The sequence below is a fragment of the Ctenopharyngodon idella genome, chromosome 13 (genome assembly GCF_019924925.1).
Source record: "Ctenopharyngodon idella isolate HZGC_01 chromosome 13, HZGC01, whole genome shotgun sequence".
Classification (NCBI taxonomy): Eukaryota; Metazoa; Chordata; class Actinopteri; order Cypriniformes; family Xenocyprididae; genus Ctenopharyngodon; species Ctenopharyngodon idella.
The window spans coordinates 4,110,051-4,134,937 of NC_067232.1; the positions used below are offsets into that span (position 1 = coordinate 4,110,051).

A 24,887-nucleotide genomic window follows, 5' to 3' on the forward strand; every position below is an offset into this window, starting at 1 on the left:
TAGGGATAAACTGATATTTTGGCCAGGCTGATAAATGTTCACACTTCACAGTATACATAGTAGCAAGCTATAGCCTTAGATTATGTCCTTCTTGATATTTTTGACCTCATTGATCTTCTCCATATACTGTTTTGGAGCTAAACACCTCTCGCCATTATGAGTGATTGAGATTTTAATTGAGCACAGATGTGAATGTGACATGATGCTCTTAAGAACAAGCTGTTTGTTCAGTCAGAGAGGGTGAACTAATGGTTGCTCGTGTGCTTTATGATGGTAACAGACTTCAGAGCTGGCTTCAGTTCACCCAACAATGATAATTCTGTTATTATTTATTCATGCTTATGTTGTTCCAAACCAGTGTAACTTACTTTATTCTGTGTAACAAAAAATTAATTTATGAAGAATATTTTGAGCACTTTTTCAATATAATTGTGAATAAAGACTAGGGCTGTATGACTTGAGCACTATTACAAGTCTTCTGAATAGTTTTGTGTGAGAAATAAACCAAAGTTTTTAGTAAAAATCTTAACATCCACCCTAGTTTGCCCTGATTCGTGAGTTAATGGTTCAATTGAATGAGATTTTTTTTTCAGTGATTCAGTTGATCCAGTTTGCAAAACTAATAAAACGAATATTAATATTGATTAATATTAGTTCAACTGATATTAATGTTAATATTTCATTATTTTGATTTTTTAGATAATTTTTGTTTACTTGTCTGATAACCAATACGCAACACTAGTTTTAGCGATAGATGCTATTTACACTAAGTGAAAATAGCATATTTTCTTAGCGATATATGCTATTTACATTAAGTGCAAATAGCTGTAGATGCTATTTACACTAGGTGAAAATAGCGATAGATTCTATTTACATTGTGTAAAAATATCAGTTCTTTGCAATAATAATAAATTGTAATTAGATGCTATCTGTACTTTATATTGGCAGATACTATGTTTGCACCTCAGTATTTTTGTACATTAACAGGATGTAATATCATAGAGTGTAAATTATTATATTTATTAAAATGAATAAATGGATGCTGCCCTATTGGGAGAATAAAAACCCTCCCTACACCTTCACCTAACCCTACCCAATAAACACTTTTAATATTATTAAAAACGCTCGTTCGCTGTTTATTTCCACTTTTAGAACATTATTTATATTTTTATTGAAAATAAATGCGAGCTCGGCAAAAGGCGGATTCGAACCCGTGTCGATTGCGTTAAAAGCCAGGTCTGCAAGCCTTACTCGCTACTGCTTTGCCACTGCAGACGTTGAATTCTGCGTGTCTTTTTTAAAACTTGAGTGGCCCAACCAGACATTGGTAGTGTAAATAGCATTTGCCAACAAGGGACGCTATTTGCACTTAGTGTAAATAGACACTCCGTTTTTTTATTTCTGATTTTTGACACAATAAGAAATACATGAGAAAGTAATATAAGTAGAATATAACTATAAATAAATATAAGTAGATGAAGACTAGTGGTTTAACGGATCGTTGTTGATCCGTGATCCGTATGGACCAATCCCCACGGTTCATTTGCACGTGTTTTGTCTTGCTAGTGTACACATTAAATAGACATAAAACCATTCCAGTGCTAGAAGAGGCAAAAGAGGATTTAATTCGCTATCGCACGCCACGCTGTTATCGGTGCGCACAGACACACATACAAGGCTCGTGCGCACACACAGAGAGAGAGGTGGTTCAGATAGCTCGCGAAGTCCAAATTGATTTCTCTTTCGCGTCCTCAATGCACTTGGATGGACACATACACGCATTATGTCCGTCAAAATACCCCTCTCGGCAAGTATTCTCATAAACACATTCAGTTATGTCTTAAGTGAATGAGGTGAAAATTCGGATGTGTATCTATCGGATGTGTGCGTGCATGGGGTCTTACTCTTAAAGTGACAGCAGCCTATAAATAGGCCTACCTGCTGTTGTCTGTCATGTAAATCAAACAACAAAACACAGCTTTAACAAAGATTAATCTATATTAAATTTATACAGTGAACAGTGTCATTTTACATTTAATTATTACATTTCTGTACACGAAAATTAATACTACAGTTAGACCTCATACTTTATTTGTAACTTTGTTATATTTATCTATGCTTGTAATTGGTGTACAGTATTTGTTCTTTTTTTACAGTCTGTTCACTTGCCTTTAATAATGTATTAGGCTAGTAGTTTCTGCTGTGATATCGGAGTAGTTAAAGTGGGCTAAGTAATAAATGCAAAGTTACCCCACACCCCCCAATTTTTTTTTTGAGCTGATCCGAAAAATGATCCGATCCGTGACTTAATAACCGTGATATGATCCGAACCGTGAGTTTTGTGATCCGTTGAACCACTAATGAAGACAGAAATTTCATTTTTTAGGGTGAATGAAATCTGAATAGAAGTATTAAAGTGGTCATGAACTGAGAAATCAAATTTTCCTTAAGCTTTTGACATGTAAGAGGTCATGATTCTATAAGAATATCCTGTAAGTTTCAGAACTGAAAACTTCCTTGTTAGTCCAAAAACAGCTTTTATTGTAACCAAACCCAGAATACGACTCGTTGTGGAATGTGCCTATCTATGACAGGTGAAAGACCACTTCTGCAGAAGAAAATCAATGCCTACTTCACCATTGCAATGTTAGCCCTGCCCACTGGTGTGTTAGTGAGATGACGAGGAGAGAAGAGGATCAGGATACAGGACTAAAAATAACATTACGTTTCAATGGATCCTAATGCTAGGAATATGATTGTTTATTTTCAACAATGTGAATGTCTCAGTTGAGCGTTATTTATTTTTATTCAGTACATTTCACTGTGGATTCTTTGGTAAATCGGTCGCAATTTTGGTTCAGGCTTTGCAAAATGATATTACTTGACAGTAATCCGACAACATGTAAGTAACTGTTAATTCTAATGCCTGATCTGTGATTGGTGATTTCTGATATGTAGTGATTCATGTACAGTCAGATGTTCTTTGTCTATGTGTCAGTAAATCAAACCAGTGACTAAACGGTCAACTTCACATTGTTTCTCTTAGTATGATGAAAATAATCTGTTATTTAAACTGTGATTAAATTCAATTGCTGGAGCTGTCAATCAAACAGCGCAAGTTTATCAGTGACTGAGTTCTGGACTCTCGCCAAAACTCCTGTTATATTCAACAAATCTCTTATTTACATCATGTTTGCACTGTTAATTAGGATAAAAGCATTCATTAGTGTGCAGAAATAGAGTTGCAATATTGCGATCACTGCATTCAAGCGCTCAACAACATGTCTGTGATTTCATGCCACAATCTAAATATAATGCCATAGATTTAAGTGTAATGCTATAATCAACACTTTTCACAATTAGTTAACCTTGAGAGCTGTAATAGTAAAAACATGCTAAAAGTTTTCGAGAGAGTTCCACATGTAATACTTAGCTATTTTATATGCAAAGATGTTAGCCAATCACAGCAGTGGGTGTTTACACTGAAGTCTCACAGCAGACACGCCCCTTAAAACAGCGTTCAAATCAGAGGGCTAAAATCAGGGTAGGAAAAATGCCTTTTATTTCTAAATTATGACAATTTTTCATGTAAAAATCATACTAACATTATAAGTGCACCTCAGGAAACATTATAAAATAATAAAATAATGCAGTTCATGACCTCTTTAAGCTTAAAATGCTTGATTGTACTTTTAAAGAAGATATTTTCAATGAATCAGTTTAACTAGTTCTCAAAACCTGTCTGGATGATGAATTGTACTAATCCAGTTATCAAATTCAACTCACTAAAAGTTTGACTTTGTGACCCATCAAAATGGTAAACAGCTCACTGGAGGGAAGATCGGTGAACCATCTTTTGCTCTGTTTGTACTACTTCAGTGGATCGTTTTAGTCTTCATTCACTGGGTAAACTTTAAGATTTCTCGCTTTGTGCTTAGTTGAAGAAAGTAATATGAGAAAGTAATATAAGTAGATGAAGAAAATGTATGAAGAAATTGCAAAGTTCCTATTCGCATTTCCATTTGTAAAGTGTGTTATATAAAGGGACTTAACCCTTGGCTCGTACAGTATGAACTGACCACTAGGGCCTCCTGGCCCCTTGGTGAATTCAACACAAGCGGATTAATTGTTATAGCCTATGAAAACGTATGTTTCCTTATTTTATTTTTATTTACCCTGAATGATTAAATGATTCAGTAATGGTAATTGATGTGTTAAATTTCATGTTTTGACTACAAGTGTCACATATGTGTGTATTTTGAGGTCCTGTGTAAATAAGCAGGTATGAATCTGTAAAGTTTGTGAAGAGCGCGCGTGAGAGAGGAGCATATGGAGAACACTTGCGAACGCCCTCTCCTGTTCATCCATAACTCAAAGCTGTAGGATTTGCAGTGTTCAATTACAGCCCCGCTCATAAATAATCTGACGGAGGCCGGTCATAATACCCCATTCAGTGTTAGCTTTACAGCGTGACAAATCCTTGTTGTTGGTATTTATGTACAGAATGCAGCCTTGGGAATGTTTGTCTGGGTGTGTGTGTGTGTGTGTGTGTACACAAACAACAGTAAACCCATTTTTTTGGATCTTTTAATCATAAATGTCACTGTTTATAATCCTCTAATGAAGAAAAAAAAAAAAGGCAAAGCACGTTAAATAAAGTACATATATATTTTGCATGATAAAATTAAATATTTTATAGACCATTAATGTTTTTCATAACATTATATTCATGATATTTAAATGCTTTTTGTAATTTTTTTTTACATTCTCATTCTCATTACTGTCATTTTTATTTAAAAGCAGAATAAATTAGTTTGTTAAACAAGTACTACCATGATGTTGATTACTTAACAGTTTAAGTTATATATCAGTGGAAGTTTTTTTTTTTTTTTTTGTATTACAGTAATACGAATAGAGTGTGCTTAATATTAGTTTGACCTGTATTAATGTTTGATTATTATTATTTTTATACAGATTTTTTTTATGTTTACTTGTCAAATAACAAATATGCAACACTGGTTTTTAATTATTGTTTTATTTCTGATTTTTGACGAGAAAAAACTGCAGACTCATTATACTGCAACAATAAAACATAATATATATACATTATGAATATTTTAATAATAACAGCAACAAAAGTAATAATATTAGTAATTATTTTGAAATCTAAATATATTATCAGTAGACCAGAATTTAAAGAAACAACTTGTAAATGGACATTGGTCTACATAAATTTTATTGTTGTAAAAATGTCACAATACAGAACATCCTAATGGTACTAGAAATAGACTGAAATGCAATGTTTGTTCAGATTGTTCACAAATGTTCCTTCAGACTTGAGAGCCATATTTGTTCCCTTTCAAATTATTGTTCTCTCTTAACCAATTGCATGAAGTTTGGCACTTCATTTGATTTTGCTAGTGGCTCAAAAATGACACTGTATTCACCTACGGAACATACCTCACTTCTGATAAACAGAGCATGTGATGCTGGAAGTAAGGAGTTTCTACATCTTTGTATTGTTTTATCTGTATGCTGTCAGACAAGCTGCAGGTTTCCCTGTCTCATGGGTTTATTGTAGTAGTGGACCTCTTCACAACACAACAGCTGCCCTCTCTTTCTCTCTCCGTCTCTCTCTCTCCATCTCTGAGAATTCTGACAGTTTGTTTTGCAATGCAATAATACAGGAAACCTATAACAAACTCTCTGTGGAGAGAGGGATGAGGCAGAAAGGAAAAGATAGAGGCAGAGGGAGCAAGAGAGAGAATATCAGTCCTTCTCCAGCTCTCCTCTCCTCTGACAGGTTATTGATTTAGGCATTTTGTCGGCGCAGTGAGCTTGTCTCTCCTGCCTCAAAGTTTTGCTGCACATAAAGTCAGAGTCAGCGCACAGCACTGAAACATGTTGAACATATTAGACACCACAAACCATTTAATACTCAAAACTCAATGTTCTCTGACCTCACAAATTTCATATTCCTCTCACTTTGGTGAGCATGTTTGATCTGTTGTGATTCAGACTTGCATGTATCTTTCACAAGTCATTTTTTTTACACATGAACCATAGGTTTCTGAGACTGTGCTGTTTTTTAAATTGTGAGTACCACTTTTGTTAATAAGTCAAACTTTCAAAGGATTTTTTTTTAAATTGAACAGATTGATAATGTAAATCTCACTGATGTAGGCAGGCAATATGAATGACAACATGGGGGGGGGGGGGGGGGGGTGTATATATATATATATATATATATATATATATATATATAAATATACAGTGCCACTTGAAAGTTTGTGAACCCTGTTGCAGAATCTGTGAAAATGTGAAAAATTTTAACAAAATAAAAGAGATAATACAAAATGCATGTTATTTTTTATTTAGTACTGTCCTGAGTAAGATATTTTACATAAAAGATGTTTACATATAATTAACAAGACAAAAAAATAGCTGAATTTATTCAAATGACCCCATTCAAAAGTTTGTGAACCATTGATTCCTAATACGGTGTGTGGTTACCTGGATGATCTACGACTGTTTTTTTGTTTTGTGGTGATTGTTATTGAGTCCCTTGTTTGTTCTGAGCAGTTAAATTGCCCAGCGTTCTTCAGAAAAATCCTCCAGGTCCTGCAGATTCTTCAGATTTCAAGCATTTTTTGCATATTTGAACCCTTTCTAGCAGTGACTGTATGATTTTGAGATCCGTCTTTTCACACTGAGGACAATTGAGGGACTCAAACACAACTATTAAAAAAGTTTCAAACATTCACTGATGCTCCAGACGGAAACACGATGCATTAAGAGCCGGGGGGTGAAAACTTTGAATTTGAAGATCAAGGTAAATTGTATTTAATTTGTCTCCGGGAAACATGAATCTTCTGTTGCTTCCAAAGGGCAGTACTCAGTGAAGAAAATTGATATTTAAACAAAATAAGAAAAATTTGGACATCTTCATCCTGTTCAAAAGTTTTCACCCCTGACTCTTAATGCATCGTGTTTCCTTCTGGAGCATCAGTGAATGTTTGAACCTGTGTGTGTGTATATATATATATATATATATATATATATATATATATATATATATTAGGCTGCATTTATTTGATTCAGTAAAAACTATAATATCATGAAATATTTCAGTTTAAATTAACAGTTTTCAAACTTCTTGTACTGTATATATAAAAAATAATAAAAAAGCAAAATTTTCTCCATTCAGTTACTATTGGCAGGTGTGGTCAAAAGGTTCATTGTGGACCCTTAGAATACAACTTAATCTCTATGAAATGGTTTAATGGTGTCAATTAACACAAAATAAGATGTCAGCATCCCTCAGTTTGTAAAAAAGAATGGAAAATATATTACAGAAGTGTAGCAGGCAATCATAACAGAAAGGTTTTAAAAATCTAAATGAAATCAAAATTGACCAAAAAAAATAATAAAAACAAATAAATAAAATAAAATAAAAATATATATATTCAGAAATTTCAGTGCATCCCTATTTAAATACATTTAACATGAAATGCCATGCAAAAAGGGCTTAGTTCTGACGCTAGCTTCCACTATCAACATCTGGAAAAGAGGCAGCTTCCTCTTCATTAGGTAGTCCTAAGATGTGCTTTTGACTCTTTGTATAGCAGTCGTTCATTATAAATTTTAAATGTAGAAGATATGATACATATAATTGTATGAAATGTAAAGTACATGTTAGATATATAACCACTACAGACATTTAGAGGGACAAGTCTCCCCAAAAATTAGAAATAGCCAAATTGTCCCTCAATATTTGATATGATGCTGCTCTGCTGCACCCTATTATGCGCAGCTCTGTTTGTTATTTAGATGACAAAAAGTTTTAAAAGTTTTTAGGTTGCTCTACCTCAACAGTTTAACAGTGCTCGTCAATGTCAAAATGAGTGAGATGGCCAATCAAATCAAAGAAGGCGGGTCTTACTGTTTACAGAAGATGAGGAAAGTAGCAGCTAAACATTAATATTTAACTGTTTTATGAGATGAATGTTGAACGACTGACACTTATATCGAGGGATGCAAGCAACTCAACTTTTTAAGAAATGACACTGTTTTGAATGTAAAATACGGTATAATTTATATTTGATTCATGTAACTCATAACTGATGAATGCGACAAGACAAGAAATGTTTTCATTTTCGACATATCAGATATCAGTAAGAGTGAACGTGTGCATATTTTAAAACAAAATAGTATTATTTGCAAATAGTTTCAATTGATTACTTCACAAATGCAGTACAACTTATTTTAGCGTTTTAACTTTTATTTATTCCCTTAATTCTTTTAATACTTAATGGCCTGGTTTCACAGACAGGGCTTAGCCTAAGCCAGGATTAGGCCTTAGTTCAATTAGGATATTTAAGTAGTTTTTATAAACATACCCTAGAAAAAAACATTACTGGTGTGCATCTTGAGACAAAACAATGGCACTGACATATTTTAAGACATGTCAGTGCAAGTTGCTTTCAGTTAAAACAGCTCAAACATGCATTTTAGTCTAGGACTAGCTTAAGCCTTGTCTGTGAAACCGGGGGAATAATTATTTAATTCCTTTAAAACGTCCCCCATCTAAATTCAATTTGCTCTTCATATAAAGTGATCGAGTCTCTTCAGAATTTTTTTTTTTTTTACTAAACTGCTCAATTCATATGGATTAGTTTTACAATAAAGTGGCTATGAAGCTCCTGTCAGATTTTTTTGGTATTTTTCAAGGATGGATCGCTGTGAAGTGATGCCATTCACACTTAGCATATCAGCGGTGGATTTCAGCTTGGTTTCAGCTATAGACGCTAGAGACGTACACGCTAGCCTGCTCCACTCTCTCACTCTACAGGAGACTAATTCATTTAGTTCTGCAGTTAGAGAAAGAGAAATTAATAATAAAAAAGTTGTAAGAACAAAATAAATAAATAAAATAAAGAGAGTGCAGAGATGAGACCTCACACGGTTGTGGCTGGAGGAGAAGACATGCTTGAGCGATAGTGACAGGATGAACTGCAGCATGGTGTCTCGCTGGGGCCCCATCCTGTCGCAGTAATTACCGTCTCTACAGGTCGCCAAACACACACACATACACAAACACATTATTCACTCTCATAAATGTGAAAAGCACAGCAAGAAGATGCTAACACACACGTGTCTTGTAGTGTCTCCTGCTGCATTTACTGTATTGCAAGTTGGCAGTCTGCCTGTTTAGTTCAGACACACACACACAATTGAACACCTAAATGCAGCACACATTCATTCACACACTTGCTGGCTGCGTTTACATATAATGAGATTAAGTTGGAGCTCATGTACACTGAATACTGTGATTATGTTAATGTGATTAAGCTCATAATTACAGTAAACATAATCACAGTCTAATATGTGGAGTTTAATCGCATGTATACGGTTTAATCGTATTTCTTCCACTCTGACACAGGTGTGCATATTCTGCAGGTTTAATGCTCATAATCGGGTTTGAAAACATGGTGGAACAGAAGTCTATGCTTCTGACCATCATTAAAACATGATGTCTATGTCGTATAAAGCTATATGCATAAACTTTGCTTCCTGAGCTCTCCAGAATGGTTGTTTCTATAAAATGAGGGAGACCAACAAACTGGTCTGTATATGCTAGAGGACCTTAAAGGCTACCTATTTTACAGCATAAAAACACAACTCCTAGTGGATAAATGAAATAATGCATCTAAACAGGATTGAAGAGGTTTACCCATGTCATATAAATTTGGTATTCTAAATATTGGCAATAATCAAACTATTGGTTTATATCTGCAATCCCGTTTACATGCTACTTGCTAATATTTCAGTTATTCGCTAAGAAATATGCTTTTGTACCCACAACACGAAATGTGTAGTTGCAAATTCAACAGATCTCTTTGTTTTTGGTTTTATTTGCCTGTTTAAAATGTTTTGTCAATTCCTGTAGCCATCCTCATTTTTGTCGTAATACTTAAAGTTTTGGGTCGTATTAAAAACATTTTTTAATGTTTTTAAAAGAAGAACTATTTTCTGTTTGAATATATTTTAATATGTTATCAATGTTGAAAACAGTTGTGCTACTTAATATTTTTGTGGAAACCGTGATACATTTTTTGTTCAGGATTCTTAGGGCATGTTTACACCTGGCACTACATGCATTTTCTCTGATTGGATAGCTATCTGATCGTAAAGAGGCCAGGTGTAAGTGCCCTCTGAAATATTTTCGAGACGGATTTAAGTACTCTCCCTCATGTCGTCCCAAACCCGTAAGACCTTAGTTTGTCTTCGGAGCACAAATTAAGATATTTTTGATGAAATCCGAGAGTATTTGATCCACACATAAGCAGCAAAGACATTGCACCTTTTGAGGTCCAGAAAGGTACTAAAGACATCGTTAAAACCATCGATGTGACTACAGTGGTTCAACCTTAATTTTATGAAGCGACAAGAATACTTTTTGTGCAAAAATAACGACTTTATTCAACAAATTCATCTGTCCCCTGTCATACTGCTACGCTATTTTCGTCGCAGAGCTTCAGTGTTTATGTCCGAACGGCGGCTCTGTATTGGCTGGCTCTGGTCACGTGAGCAGCACGATGCATGTGTGAGCCCGCATTCAGACATAAACACTGAAACTCTGCAACAGAAATAGCATAGCAGTATGACGGGACAGATGAATTTGTTGAAAAAAGATATTTTTGTTCTGTTTTTGCGCACAAAAAGTATTCTCATTGCTTCATAACATTAAGGTTGAACCACTGTAGTCACGTCGATGGTTTTAACGATGTCTTTTGTACCTTTCTGGACCTCAAAAGGTGCAATGTCATTGCTGCCTATGTGTGGATCAAATACCCTCGGATTTCATCAAAAATATATTAATTTGTGTACCGAAGATGAACGAAGGTCTTACGGGTTTGGGACGACATGAGGGTGAGTAATAAATGACAGAAATTTCATGTTTGGGTGAACTAACCCTTTAAAAGTAGTGAGACTGAATGATCTTACTAGTGCTGATGTCGCTCTCTCCTATTGCGGTCTTTGATCTTGAAATTAGCTAATAAATGTGATGATAATAAATAAAATGCAGCTCTTATCTGTTGCTTTCGTTGATGTGAACTCCATTAAGTTTGTATATAGCATAGGAATTAATGAATCGATAGTAAAAAAAAAAAAAAGTATTTATTTTTACTGTCAGTTTTGATCAATTTAATGCATCCTTGCTGAATAAAAGTGTTAATTTCTTTAAAAGAAAAAATCTTACTGACCACAAACTTGAATGGTGTACATAAAATAGGTCAACTTCAGGGTGTTTATAATAAACTGGAACAAAAAATTGGCTTTGTAACAATTTTTTCTCAGAAATTGCTAGTAAATTTCACAAATAATTACAAAGAAACAAGTAACACTGAATTGAATGTGAAGTTTTGAAGTAGAAAGACTGAAGACAGTTTTTTCTTGTAAAACATACTCTAAAAATCTAGCTATACAGTGACAAACACACGTTTGTCACATAAAGCTTAAGCATGAGTAAGAGTTTGTAAAATGTGGCTATCTATTCTGTCATTTTTCCAAATGAGCGTCACACGTCTCGGTCTGCCACACCTAGTACATGCTGTGAACAAAAATAAGTGTGAGCTTATACAAGACCGTATAGTAGTGTTAAAATTGCAGTACTCCACATAATTTTACTGCTATTGTTAATTATGAGCACAATCACGTTAACATAATCACAGTATTTTGCATGACCTCCAACATAATCACTGTTCTGGTTTAATAGCATTACAAAAGTGTATGTTAGCATAACCAAATTTGTTAGAGATAGACTTTTCTAAGCAATCTGACACAATTTTCACCTGGTGTTTGCCATATTGATTATAAAACATAGGTTAGTCAATTTTAACTTCTTGTTTATAGAATTTGTAAAAGCAATATCACAATTGTAGTCGAGTTATACTGAATGCACGACTGTGATTACCTACAGCACTCTCCCTGCAGCTGCAGCTGCTTAAATCAATCCTCTGCTACTGATCATTAGAAGTGAATGAGAAGAAATATCCCATTATATTGTGGAAAAAGGACACACAAAATAATTAGCCTGTGCAGACAGCAGGATAATAAGATCATGAGAGGTTGGTCACTTATGTGGAACCAGCAACTCTGAAAAGCTTGCACTGATCTTAGCGATGGGGCAGAGGAGAACAAATTGAAGTGTTGTACTCTCTGAGGTTAAGTCCTGTCACACATAATCTCACTGGAATCCATTGTAAGGAAAGGATACGCTGGATAAATTTGATCTCACCCACTCTACCGGCTTTGAAAGAACTCAACATAACTTCCTATATATTTACCGCAAACAGCCATCAACCGTTATCATCAAGAATTATAACCCATTGAGCTTGATAGTGTTGTTTATGCTGTTAATTGATGTAGTAGTCCTATTACAGTCAGCAGATGGCTTTGTTGGGTTATCAAGGTTTTTATCGTACCTTTAATTGTGAATAATGACTGATTAAACTCCTAATTATGTGACAATAATCCAAAGGGTGTTGTGGAAAGTCAAATATCTTGCAAAGATACAGGTCATAATAATTCTTGCAGACACTTTTTGATTGTTATGGTGTTGCGCAGCACAACAGGAATTTCAAATGAATGTCACTCTCAAATCAACATTCTTTGTGTTAGAAAAATGCTAAAGAAAGTTAATAAAGATGTTAGTGGTTGCTTTGGAAATCTGCTATTTTATAAGCAGAATTGTGAGGCTTGTGTTTTTCTTAAAGCACTTGCATGAATTTTTCAGTAAAACCCTGTTTATTATTCAAGCTATAAATTTGTTTAAAACATCCTTTCTGAGGTTCCTTTTCGAATGAAAAAACACAGGAATTGAAATTAATAAATTGTATTTTAACATATATATTAAAATAAAAAAATGGTTATTTTGAATAGTAATATTTTTCCCACAATAATAATAATATATTTTTGTATTTTTTATCAAATAAAGTGTATTCTTTCAAAAACATTAAAACATCTTACTTTTGAACGGTAGTGTATATTATGTTGAAGTATTTTAAAGACTTGTAAAGTATTGAGATTTCCATTGTAAGTAATTCAAGTAATTTACTTAGTTGCACCATACTTCTTTGCAAAAACCTACAGATTTTCATCATAAATGCTTTCAATCTTAATGATACTCATTATAGAATGTGCTGGGTTCCTAAACATAAGCATGCTTAACTTGGTTCTATTGACACCCATAAAAATTAGGCAGTAAAAAAGAATGTTTGAGTGCATTTGCTAGTGATCACGGGCATGACAGCAGCAATTGTAACCAGATCGATTGTGTGTGTGTGGCGTGAGACAGGTAACAACAAAGTACTGACATTGTGGAAAAAAAGGCAATTGACCTATGCAAATTATGATCAGATTGCGCAAACAGCCCCAATGCTGTGGCCATGTTTGCCCCATTATCTGATTTGCATAATTCATTTTGAATTGGGCGCTAAAACAACTCAAAGCACATGCAAATAAACTACACTATCAACAGAGACAATTACTGTAATTCTTAGTGAACTTCCCCTTCAGTCCACCTCTTGGCATGTAGTGCAACCCATTTGAGTCCATTGAGATCAAGCTTCAAATGCACACTGATGACACTCACATGATATTACAGGGCTGATTCGGCAATCTCCCATAATTCCATCAGCACATTTGGGCTCATATACTCTGTTTGTTTACTGAAGTGTAAGTTGTGTTTCATGTCACAGTACCTGCATTAGGATGTGCACAGCATCACAACTAGTTGGTGGCGTGACAGCCAAATCTTATAGTTGTCTTTGCATATTAAGCTGAGATAGAAGAAAGTGTTTTAACGTCAAAGAAATTACACAAGATGTGTTCCTTTAGTCCTTATAAGAGTGTGTGGTGAGTTAAGGAAGACAGTGGGTGTTGTATATAATATATTGTCATTGTTGGGCGGAAACCAGAAAACCCTGTATTTTTTGAATAATTAAACACCGTGTTTAATATTGAAGTTGATATTGTGGCTTTATATATTGTCAGACACCTGCATGTGTCATTATATTATTGACATTTTAACAAAATCAAGCTCAAATGGAGTTATAATGTTTTTGACTAGCGAATTTCAGACAATTTCGGACATACATGTTTTGTCCGTCATTAGAACGGCCACAACTGAGGCATTAAGTGCATCGCATTACATTTTCATGAACTTTCAGGCTCAGTTTTTTTCTGTCTTTTGCCCAAAATTGCATGTTATTAAAGATGATGTACTACGTACAGGCTATTTAAGACAGAATTGTCTGACCCGATGACAAATGCTAGACTAAGACACACTTCTCTGCTCCTCAAATACACAAAACATTAGCCTTTATACCTGTGTATATATAATGTTTCAAGCAGAGACGGTCCAAATCGCGTGCTGCGATGGTAGAGGCTGGGTGGAGTTACGAGGATTTACAGACAGGTTGAGGATCCAATGGAGATCCAAGGTTTAGTTACAAGCTCTTTTTAATACTTTTCATTGGTTTTACTTTTCACAGACAGATGTAAAGGTTGACCAATAGTAATGATTTATGGAAAAAAAAAAAAAAATGACGACAGCGACAATATAAAATAAGTATCAAAATGGAAATATAAAGTGTCTCTCTGGGCTGGAGCAGTTTTAGTTTAGGATGCGATGATGGGGCGGTTGCTCCGTCAAGAGTGCTACATTCTGTGAAATGTGGACCCCAGGGCCCAGTGGGTTTCTCATTAGTAAAATTACAGTAAGTTTGAATAATAATTCAAAGATTTTTGCTGAGTTGGATTATACACACCAACCCTGTGGGCAAGTAACCTTTTTATTGATTGGTAGTTCTCTTCAGTTTTTGCTTGATACTTTAAAACAAGGCTCTCAAACTGTAATCAACCAATTTGCTGCTTGAAAGCATCTTGAAAATGAATTACATTCCTTTTTTCAATTTCCTTCACCAGACATGAGTGGTTTTACAACAAAAAAGTAGGGAACTATTTTTGGCCTAGAGGTTGTTGGTTTTGCTAAATTTCTTTAATCTTTTTGTCTCATATTAGAACAGATTGTGGCCTTGTTTTTATTAGGGTCTTCTTGGAGTCTGCATCGAATACATCTTTTTTTTTTTTTTATTCATAAATGTTGTTAGGGTTTTGAGGGATTGAAGGTTTGTATGTGAGAGGTCAGAGAGTGTACAATACATACTGTGATGATGTAACTAGCAAGCACATTGGTTATTAATGACGGCGAGTGTTTAAAGAGTGAAGTTAGGGTCCAAGTCAGATTTAGCTCCATGTCAATATAACCCTTATTTGAGTCACGCTGCTAACTTTTTTCTTTCAGGCTATATTTTTGAAATAGCATACTAACATACTACTCTTACTATTTTTGCACTGTATGGCAGGAGAATTGCTCCTAAGCTAAAAGAGATGTAGCCCTGAATCTTTTCTGTTGTTTTACATGCACAAAGGTAAATATATTAACTTTTACTTTATTATTTAGGGTTTATAGGCAGGCTACAATGCAAAATTAAAAAATGAGTAGACAATATAGTTAAATTGTTTACAGCCCTAAACAATAATACTACATCACAGTCACTAAGTCAGAAGTAGCTACTTTCTCACAGATGTGCGCTCACATTTGTTATCCCATATTGAAAAAAAAGCCCTCTCTGAGTTAGAGGTATTTTTTTAAAAGGTTTTTTTTTATATTTAATTGTTTTTTTTTCTCTTAAAAAAATGAAATTATTGTAATTATCTTCTCTTATAGGAAAATAATTGATATAATTCTTATATATTATTAAAGTCTGTTAATTTACCTCCCATTGTTAATGTGACAAATAAACTGGAAGTAATTAATTTTGTTTAATATATCTGTTTTAGCTAGGCTAAGTATATAAAGTCTACAAAATTTCATTAAATAAAATTAATAAAAAACAAAATATTTACAGGATGATAACATGATGCTTTTTTTAAAAGAAATTATTGAAAAAATTAGTAGTTTAGTATATTTATTATTTAAATACATATCAAATTTTTGGAATCATTCAGATCAGCTAGTTTTTCATTACAAACACATTTTTTTTGTAGCAGTGCTCCCACATCCTACTAGCATTTTTATTGAATATTACAGTATGTTTGAGATGTATTACATCCATTAAACATTCATTACTTACTTTACATTGTTCTGAAACCGTATGCCTATTCACAGAAAGCATAAGCATCATATATTGTTTGGATTTCCCTGGAGCACAAGCAGTTGTATTGGGCCCATGTGACTGCACTTTTCCAGTGGCAGAATGTTCAGATACACGGTGGACTGAGAGGGTTTGTGCTGCTATATGACGCCAGGGAACTCTTTTATTATATCACCCAGGAAACTGCAAGACGCCAAATGAAAACAAATGCGACTATTTCTCCTTCCCTCACTCTCTCTTTCTCTTCATCTTTTTTTGTGTCTCTTCAGTTTTTCTCAAAATGCAATTCACTGCCAAGGTTGTTGCTCAAATTCCACACCAGGGATTGCCATGCTAACCAAAACATTATAATATGCAACTTGCTCATTTCATTTTGTTGCAATGTTCATGTATTTTTGTTGAGTATGTGCCCTGCTACTGAGTCTACAGGGACAAACAGAAGACGTGTGCTTTTCCAGTTTGACTGTAATTTACTTAGCTGAAAACAAACACTTTTTTATATTAGACAAACTGTGAGGACTGAGCTTTTACAAACACTTTGGAAGATAGATGAATGGATGGATGGATGGGTGGATGGATAGATAGATAGATAGATAGATAGATAGACAGACAGACAGACAGACAGATAGATAGAGTATCTCACAGAAGTGAGTACACCCCTCACATTTTTGTAAATATTTTATTATATCTTTTCATGTGACTACACTGAAGAAATGACACTTTGCTACAATGTAAAGTAGTGAGTGTACAACTTGTATAACAGTGTAAATTTTCTGTCCCCTCAAAATAACTCAACACACAGCCATTAATGTCTACAAAATGGCCACAAAAGTGAGTACACCCCTAAGTAAAAATGTCCAAATTGGGCCCAATTAGCCATTTTCTCTTGCCGGTGTCATGTGACTCGTTAGTGTTACAAGGTCTCAGGTGTGAATGGGGAGCAGGTGTGTTAAATTGGTGTTATCGCTCTCACTCTCTCATACTGGTCACTGGAAGTTCAACATGGCACCTCATGGCAAAGAACTCTCTGAGGATCTGAAAAAAAGAACTGTTGCGCTACATAAAGATGGCGTAGACTATAAGAAGATTGCCAGACCCTGAAACTGAGCTGCAGCATGGTGGCCAAGACCATACAGCGGTTTAACAGGACAGGTTTCACTCAGAACAGGCCTCGCCATGGTCGACCAAAGAAGTTGAGTGCACGTGCTCAACGTCATATCCAGAGGTTGTGTTTGGGAAATAGACGTAAGAGTGCTGCCAGCATTGCTGCAGAGGTTGAAGTGGTGGGGGGTCAGCCTGTCAGTGCTCAGACCATACGCCGCACACTGCATCAAATTGGTCTGCATGGCTGTCGTCCCAGAAGGAAGCCTCTTTTAAAGATGATGCACAAGAAAGCCTGCAAACAGTTTGCTGAAGACAAGCTGACTAAGGACATGGATTACTGGAACCATGTCCTGTGGTCTGATGAGACCAAGATAAACTTATTTGGTTCAGATGGTGTCAAGCGTGTGTGGCGGCAACCAGGTGAGGAGTACAAAGACAAGTGTGTCTTGCCTACAGTCAAGCATGGTGGTGGGAATGTCATGGTCTGGGGCTGCATGAGTGCTGCCGGCACTGGGGAGCTACAGTTCATTGAGGGAACCATGAATGCCAACATGTGCTGTGACATACTAAAGCAGAGCATAATCCCCTCCCTGGGCCGCAGGGCAGTATTCCAACATGATAACGACCCCAAACACACCTCCAAGATGACCACTGCCTTGCTAAAGAAGCTGAGGGCGACCTAAACCCTATTGAGCATCTGTGGGGCATCCTCAAACGGTAGGTGGAGGGGCACAAGGTCTCTAACATCCACCAGCTCTGTGATGTCGTCATGGAGGAGTGGAAGAGGACTCCAGTGGCAACCTGTGAAGCTCTGGTGAACTCCATGCCCAAGAGGGTTAAGGCAGTGCTGCAAAATAATGGTGGCCACACAAAATATTGACACTTTGGGCCCAATTTGGACATTTTCACTAAGGGATGTACTCACTTTTGTGGCCAGCGGTTTAGACATTAATGGTTGTGTGTTGAGTTATTTTGAGGGGACAGCAAATTTACACTGTTATACAAGCTGTACACTCACTACTTTACATTGTAGCAAAGTGTCATTTCTTCAGTGTTCTCACATGAAAAGATATAATAAAATATTTACAAAAATGTGAGGGGTGTACTCACTTCTGTGAGATACTGTAGATAGATAGGCAGGCAGACAGACAGACAGACAGACCATGGGTGAGGTAGATCCTCTGAATAATGAATCCAATCATGGATACTGAGAAGGTAGATCAAGTTCTGCCAACACACATCCAAATACCTTCTCACTTAAGCATTTATCACGCAACTATTGTAATGCTGTGAGGGTGTTTTGGAGTCCAGATTAGCTCATGTAGTCTTGAATGGCAATTTTTAAAGATTAACTTTTTTTTTTTTTTTTTTTTTAAACTTGAGACAAAATCTTAAAAGATTAGTCCACTTTCAAATAAAAATTTCCTGACAATTTACTCACCCCCATGTCATCCAAGATGTCCATGTCCTTCTTTCTTCAATCGAAAAGAAATTAAGGTTTTTAATGAAAACATTCCAGGATTCTTCTCCTTTATAGTGGACTGCAGTTGCCCCCAAACAGTTGAAGATCAAAATGACAGTTTCAGTGCAGCTTCAAAGGGCTTTAAACGATACCAGACAGGGAATAAGGGTCTTATCTAGCGAAACGATCAGTCATTTAAAAAAAGAAAAAAAAAGAAAATGTATATGCTTTATAGACACAAATGATCGCATCACAACTGCTTCCGCCAGACCGCAATTCCGTATTCTTCAAAAAGCTTACGCTGAATGTCCTACACCTTCCCTATTAAACTTACAGAAAAAAAGGAACAAGGAATGTGAGAAGGAAATTACAGTCTCTGAGAACCTAGGCTACACTTTATAATATGTGACCCTGGACCACAAAACCAGTCATAAGTCGCACAGGTATATTTGTAGCAATAGCCAACAGCACATTGTATGGGTCAAAATGATCGATTTTTCTTTTATGCCAAAAATCATTAGGATATTAAGTAAAGATCATGTTCTATGAAGATATTTTGTAAATTTCCTACCGTAAATATATCAAATTTATTTTTGTGAGTGGATATGCGTTTAAAGCTTTAAAGGCGATTTTCTCAATATTTTGATGTTTTTTTTTTTGCACCCTCAGATTCCAGATTTTCAAATAGTTGTATCTCGGCCGAATATTTCGCTATCCTAACAAACCATACATCAATGGAAAGCTTATTTATTCAGCTTTCAATTTAAAAAAATTAACCCTTATGACTGGTTTTGTGGTCCAGGGTCACATATTATAGTCCAGCCTAGGCAAGTTCCATCTCATGTCATTGAATTCACCATTAACTATTCACCTGAATAGTTTATGATGTTTTATATGGTATCATTGAAGATCAAGAAGATATGATACAAAATACATAATTTGGTTATGGCAGAAAGTAAAATGATTGCCATGGCGACCACGAGGCGTTTTTGTGATGGCTCCATTTCTGAAAATGTTCAGGGCCCCAAACTGTCCAAGTGTACCAAATTTCATGCTGTTATGAAAAAGTGAAAAAATTTTTCACATATCACCTGGACAAATTAATATTGACATCTGTATGTGATTAATAATGATTATAACTATAACCAAAAATGTGCAAATCACTCCACCAGGAGATCCAGTGCTAGATGGGCTTCTTGCTTGAGCTTTTTCTCAATTTGGAATTAAATCCTGAGATGCTGGGCTAAACTTCCATTTGATTGGTTTCCTAGAATGGTGAGAGAATTAGATAGTATCTTATCTCCATCCCTGCGGACACCTTTAACGCCGCAGCATTAACAGTAAATACCAGCAAAACAAACAAGCTCAGCCAATCCCAGCTCGGTAATTAGCCTAATTAAACTGAGGTTGTACGCGACGTGATTATACATCATTAATTTCGACCTTACAGTTGCTGTAATTAAGTCGCTCATCACATCAGCTCCCTTGTAAATATCATTTTCACTCTTCTCACTCAGACACTTATTTATTTCATTTATTTATTTTTCCTCGGAGGGAGGGAGAGCGAGCGAGAGAGATGCTGGTGAGATGATTAGCAGCACACGATTAGCTCAAGTGTGTGTGAGTACTTTACTCTGTGGGAATTCCTTGTTGAGTGAACCCTCCTCTTCACTTGAGCAAGTGTAAAACTATTCTTCATTTTAATGCATAAATTATATGCCTATTAATCATTAATACTGTCAATATAATACCCCTCTTTTCAAGCAGTATTGTCTATTCAATGACTTTACGTACTGAAAGTGCTTTTAGCTTGCAAAATATTTGGGAGAAAGTCTTTTCAGAAGAAATGCAGCTTGTGTTGATGTGTATATTTGAATGTAGGGCTGCACAGTTTAGCCAAAAAATCATGTTGAGATTGTTGACAGATTGCGAAATGCAGCACAAATACTTAAACATCTCATACTGCTATACTGCTTGTATATCAAAGCTAAAAGAATCAAAGGCATAAAATCATTTTGAAACAGCAGCTTTCATGTTTAACAGGGTGTGAAACACTACGAGCTGGCAAATGATGCCTTTTGTCTCAAATTAAGTTATTTTGCTCACGCTCTGCTGCCAGCAAAAGAGTTACTCTTAAGGGTGTTCACCAGGGTACGAAATTAACTTTTTGCCCACTAGCTATAGTGCGGTTTTATATATATATATATATATATATATATATATATATATATATATATATATATATATATATATATATATAAATAAAAAATGGCTGTGGCCACATTCACACAGCAGCAGAATAAGGTTGTCAGTCCTGTATTTGAGTCCTTAATACAGTTACGTTCACACACAGTTCAGTTATTTACGGGAGTAACAACTGTATTCTATAATCAAACTCATACCCATAATTTTTGCAATAACATGTTCATTCTTAGGATTATTCTATAAAGATATTGTCTTGTTGTAGTTATTGTACTAATTTTGACAGTTAGGCAATTTAAAAATATAATTGTATAAAATACAGTTTTGTTAAATATATCGATAGTATAGTATCTAAATCTGAATAGATCGATAATAGTAGTATCGATATTTGAAATGGTTCCAATACTCCTTTTCTGCAGCATCGATATCAGCTGCGCATTCTCACTCTCTCTTCTCTTTGACGGTGAACTGACACACACCCGCCTCCTCCGTGTCGTGTCCGCTAGTGCGGAGCAGAGCGAGCATTTTCAGTTCATTCCTATGGAGCATGCACGAAGCTTAACTTCAATAGGAATGAACTAAAAACGCTCGCTCTGCTCTGCTTGGTTTTCAAACAGCTTGCGAGAACCAAATTGACCAAAGCCATGAAAAAGTGGCTTTGGTCAATTTGGTTCTCGCAAGCTGTTTGAAAACCAAATTGACCAAAGCCACTTTTTTGTGGCTTATTGCGATTAAATAGTCAAATACATACAAAATTATGTCAAAATTGCCTGTCTTGCTGAGTATTCAGGTAAATACAGTCAGTTTTGGAATGTAAATACTTGAGAGAAAACACATGTTGTGTAACAGTGTGTTGAAACATAAATAAGCTCTTAAAGTGACAGCAGCCTACCAAACCTGCTGCTTTCTGTCAAGTTAATCAAAGGAAAAAAGACAAATCACTCGCTGCTCTTGACTGAAAAACCTTTGTAACTTTAATTATAAGCATTAATCTGTATTTCATTTTTACAAAGAAAACTATTCAGTGTTATTTTACGTTTGATTACTTTCATTTCTGTATTAGTTCTTACCTGAATCCTACTGTTAGACCCATTTAAACCATGTTTATTTCATTTGTCTCTTTATTCTTTTGTATGTATTTATTATTTGTGCTATCGTGTGCAATTTGTTTATTTGTTCTTATTTTATTACTGACTGTTTACTTGACTTTTTTGTTTTTGTAAATGCAGTTCAATCATTTAAATAAAGCCTCCTTGTGCGGTGTGAAAGCTATTACAACAAGATAACCTAAGTTATAAGATAATCATAATTATAGGATAATTTTCTGATTTTCTAATGATCTGTATGACAGTATGGCAGTTTTCTCCGTGGTATCAAAAATGGTATCAAATATTGGCATTGTACCGAAGTTGGAAATTCCAGTATTGTGATAACACTAGTGGCCTTACAAAAAATAGGATTGAGTGTAAGTTTTCCCGGCCTGAAATTTTGTCCCAGTCCGGCCCTGTGCATGTCTACTCTGTGTTGCGGGTTTTTGTGTGTGGTTTCGCTTTCAGTAACAGTAACTGAGATAAGAGCTGTGTGTCATATGTAGGTTTTAGATCCAGTCATTGTTCTCCACTGGAGCTGCCCCCATCAGTTTTGTGTTCGCAACTCAAATGCTTCGCTCTCCACCCAGATATAAAAGCTGTTGTCGGTTAATGAAGATTTGATGGATGAAGTCGCGACTCGATTGGACTCTTGTCGAATCAAATGTAATAAGTTTTATGGTTGTTGCCATCTTTGATACTACTACAGTCGCTGTCCCTACGGTTACTAGTAAGAGAATACGGGCTAGACTCCCATTGCTCATTCATACAGACAGTATTCGAGACACTTCAGTTGCTTTTTGAATTTCGAGGCTCACACCTGTAAGTAAATGCAGTTGTCAATCCCAAAAACTGACAGTGTGAATGTAGCCTTTGTTGACGCAAAAGAAAACTCTTCTCATGCATTTGTTGTAGCTGCATGTATAAGATTTTGGAGTTTATATTTACATATTGATAACCGGACCCAAAATTAAATATCTAACCCCTGAAAACTGATGCAAACTGAACAACCATTAAATTTTCCGAAAGCATTTGGATTTTTATTTGGACACAGTGTTTGATTCACACTTTAAAGTTCATTTCTGTAGCCACCGATGTACAACCTTTGAGATTTTTCCTCACTGAGATTCATGCAGCTTGTTACAGTTTATCAGGAACCAGACAATGATTGTATTTGCATATCACATGTTTACATCAGGAGCAATGAACTTGTAATGAGGTTCACCTGGAGACATTGCAACCCTCAACATGAAGCATAGATTATTTATTTAGAGAGATGGATTTCACCTCACAGATGTCGATTACCAGCTGTGCTTTGTTTCTACTAATGTCAGAATTTTATTAATCACAAAGGCTTGACTGTTCAATACCAGTACACAAGGGTCCAGTGTGTAATTTCTAAAAACACCATTAGCACCAAACAGTTGTGACTGTTTTTCATGATGCCACTCTGAATGCATTGGTGATTGTGTTCTTACTGTGTGTTTGTGTGTTGCAGGTTGGAGATGTTGTGGTGTGAAGATTCTGGAGGCAAGATGACTTTGGTCAAGTTGCTCCTCTCCTTATTGCTGCTACACACATTTTCTGAAGGTAATGACGCACACACACACACACACACACGTTTGTATGACTATCTTTGTGAAGGACATTCATTGAATTATTGCAATCCCCAGCCCCTTACCTTAACCATCACAACTAAGTGCTTAACCCTAACCTTAACCCTAAAACCAAGTCTTAACCCTCAAACAGGCCTTTAAAGGGGTGTCAGAAAGTGAGAACTGGCCAAAATGTCCCCACTTTACTCACTTTGTCCTCATTCTGATGGTCTAGAACTCAAACTGGTCCTCGCAAAGATAACTGTACAAGTACACGCACACAGATTAAGTAAACAGTAATATTATTTCACAGTATTACTGTTTTTACTGTATTTTTCATCAAATTTTTGTTCTAGCATTCTGTCTGCAGTTCTTTACTGTGTTTGTCTATGCAAATAATGTCAGATGAACATTTTTTGCTTTTCTTTCAGTGTCTTGGAACATGACCATTGCATTTTTATGGGACCGCGTAAAGAAAACTGTATCTTGGGATCCTTGTTTTCATTCTGTTCCGCACTCCATCTAGCTGTCTTTGAACTCAGGAACACATCCATGTCCTGCTAAATTGTTAATTTAGCATCAATGTGTTAATTTTAATCACTTTTTTCATAAGTAATTATACCTAATTAATGTGTTAAATTGACATTCCTTATTAAAAGTGAACGTAAAAAAAATATCCAAAGAAGCGTTGGATCACTGTGAGACGTCTAAGAAGAATAAGACCTGTTTATATAAACCTGAGGTGATGGAATAGCTCATGAATATTAATGATATAACAACATCAGCAGTGACTAATTAATATTCATGAGCCCTGTGGCATTACACCCCGCCCATCTTCAGTCCTCCACTAACTTGTTGCTCGCGGGTCAAATGTGTCTCTCAGACTTTAAGATTAAAACTCCGATTGTGCTGACAACGGTCCCTCTTTTGTGTCACTCTCAACTGTTTCTCTCATTTTTCAGCATGCTCTCATTACTTTGCTGTTGTCCTTCTATCAGCCCTCGTGTCCTGTCTTTTCTCAGACATCTCACTCCATCACTGTTCTCTCACACCTGTCTATCATTCCTCACTGTTTGTGTGTGTGTGTGTTGGACACGCGGCGGCACGTTTAACAAGACACTGTCGCTGCCACTTAACATCAGTCCAGAGGAGTTTATAATTCACTGCCCTCTTCTTCCTTTTCCTGTCTGTGTCCTTTCTTTTTGCTGAACCT

General features: G+C 35.6%; 1 protein-coding gene across 1 annotated transcript in view; it reads left to right on the plus strand.

The window, feature by feature from the left end:
- cdh23 (cadherin-related 23) overlaps positions 1-24,887 on the plus strand; it is a 271,367-nt gene that overhangs the window by 4,130 nt on the left and 242,350 nt on the right. The window contains 1 exon segment of the mRNA XM_051916257.1: positions 23,578-23,669. Within this exon segment, the coding sequence (XP_051772217.1) occupies positions 23,585-23,669 (85 nt within the window). The 5' untranslated portion in view covers positions 23,578-23,584.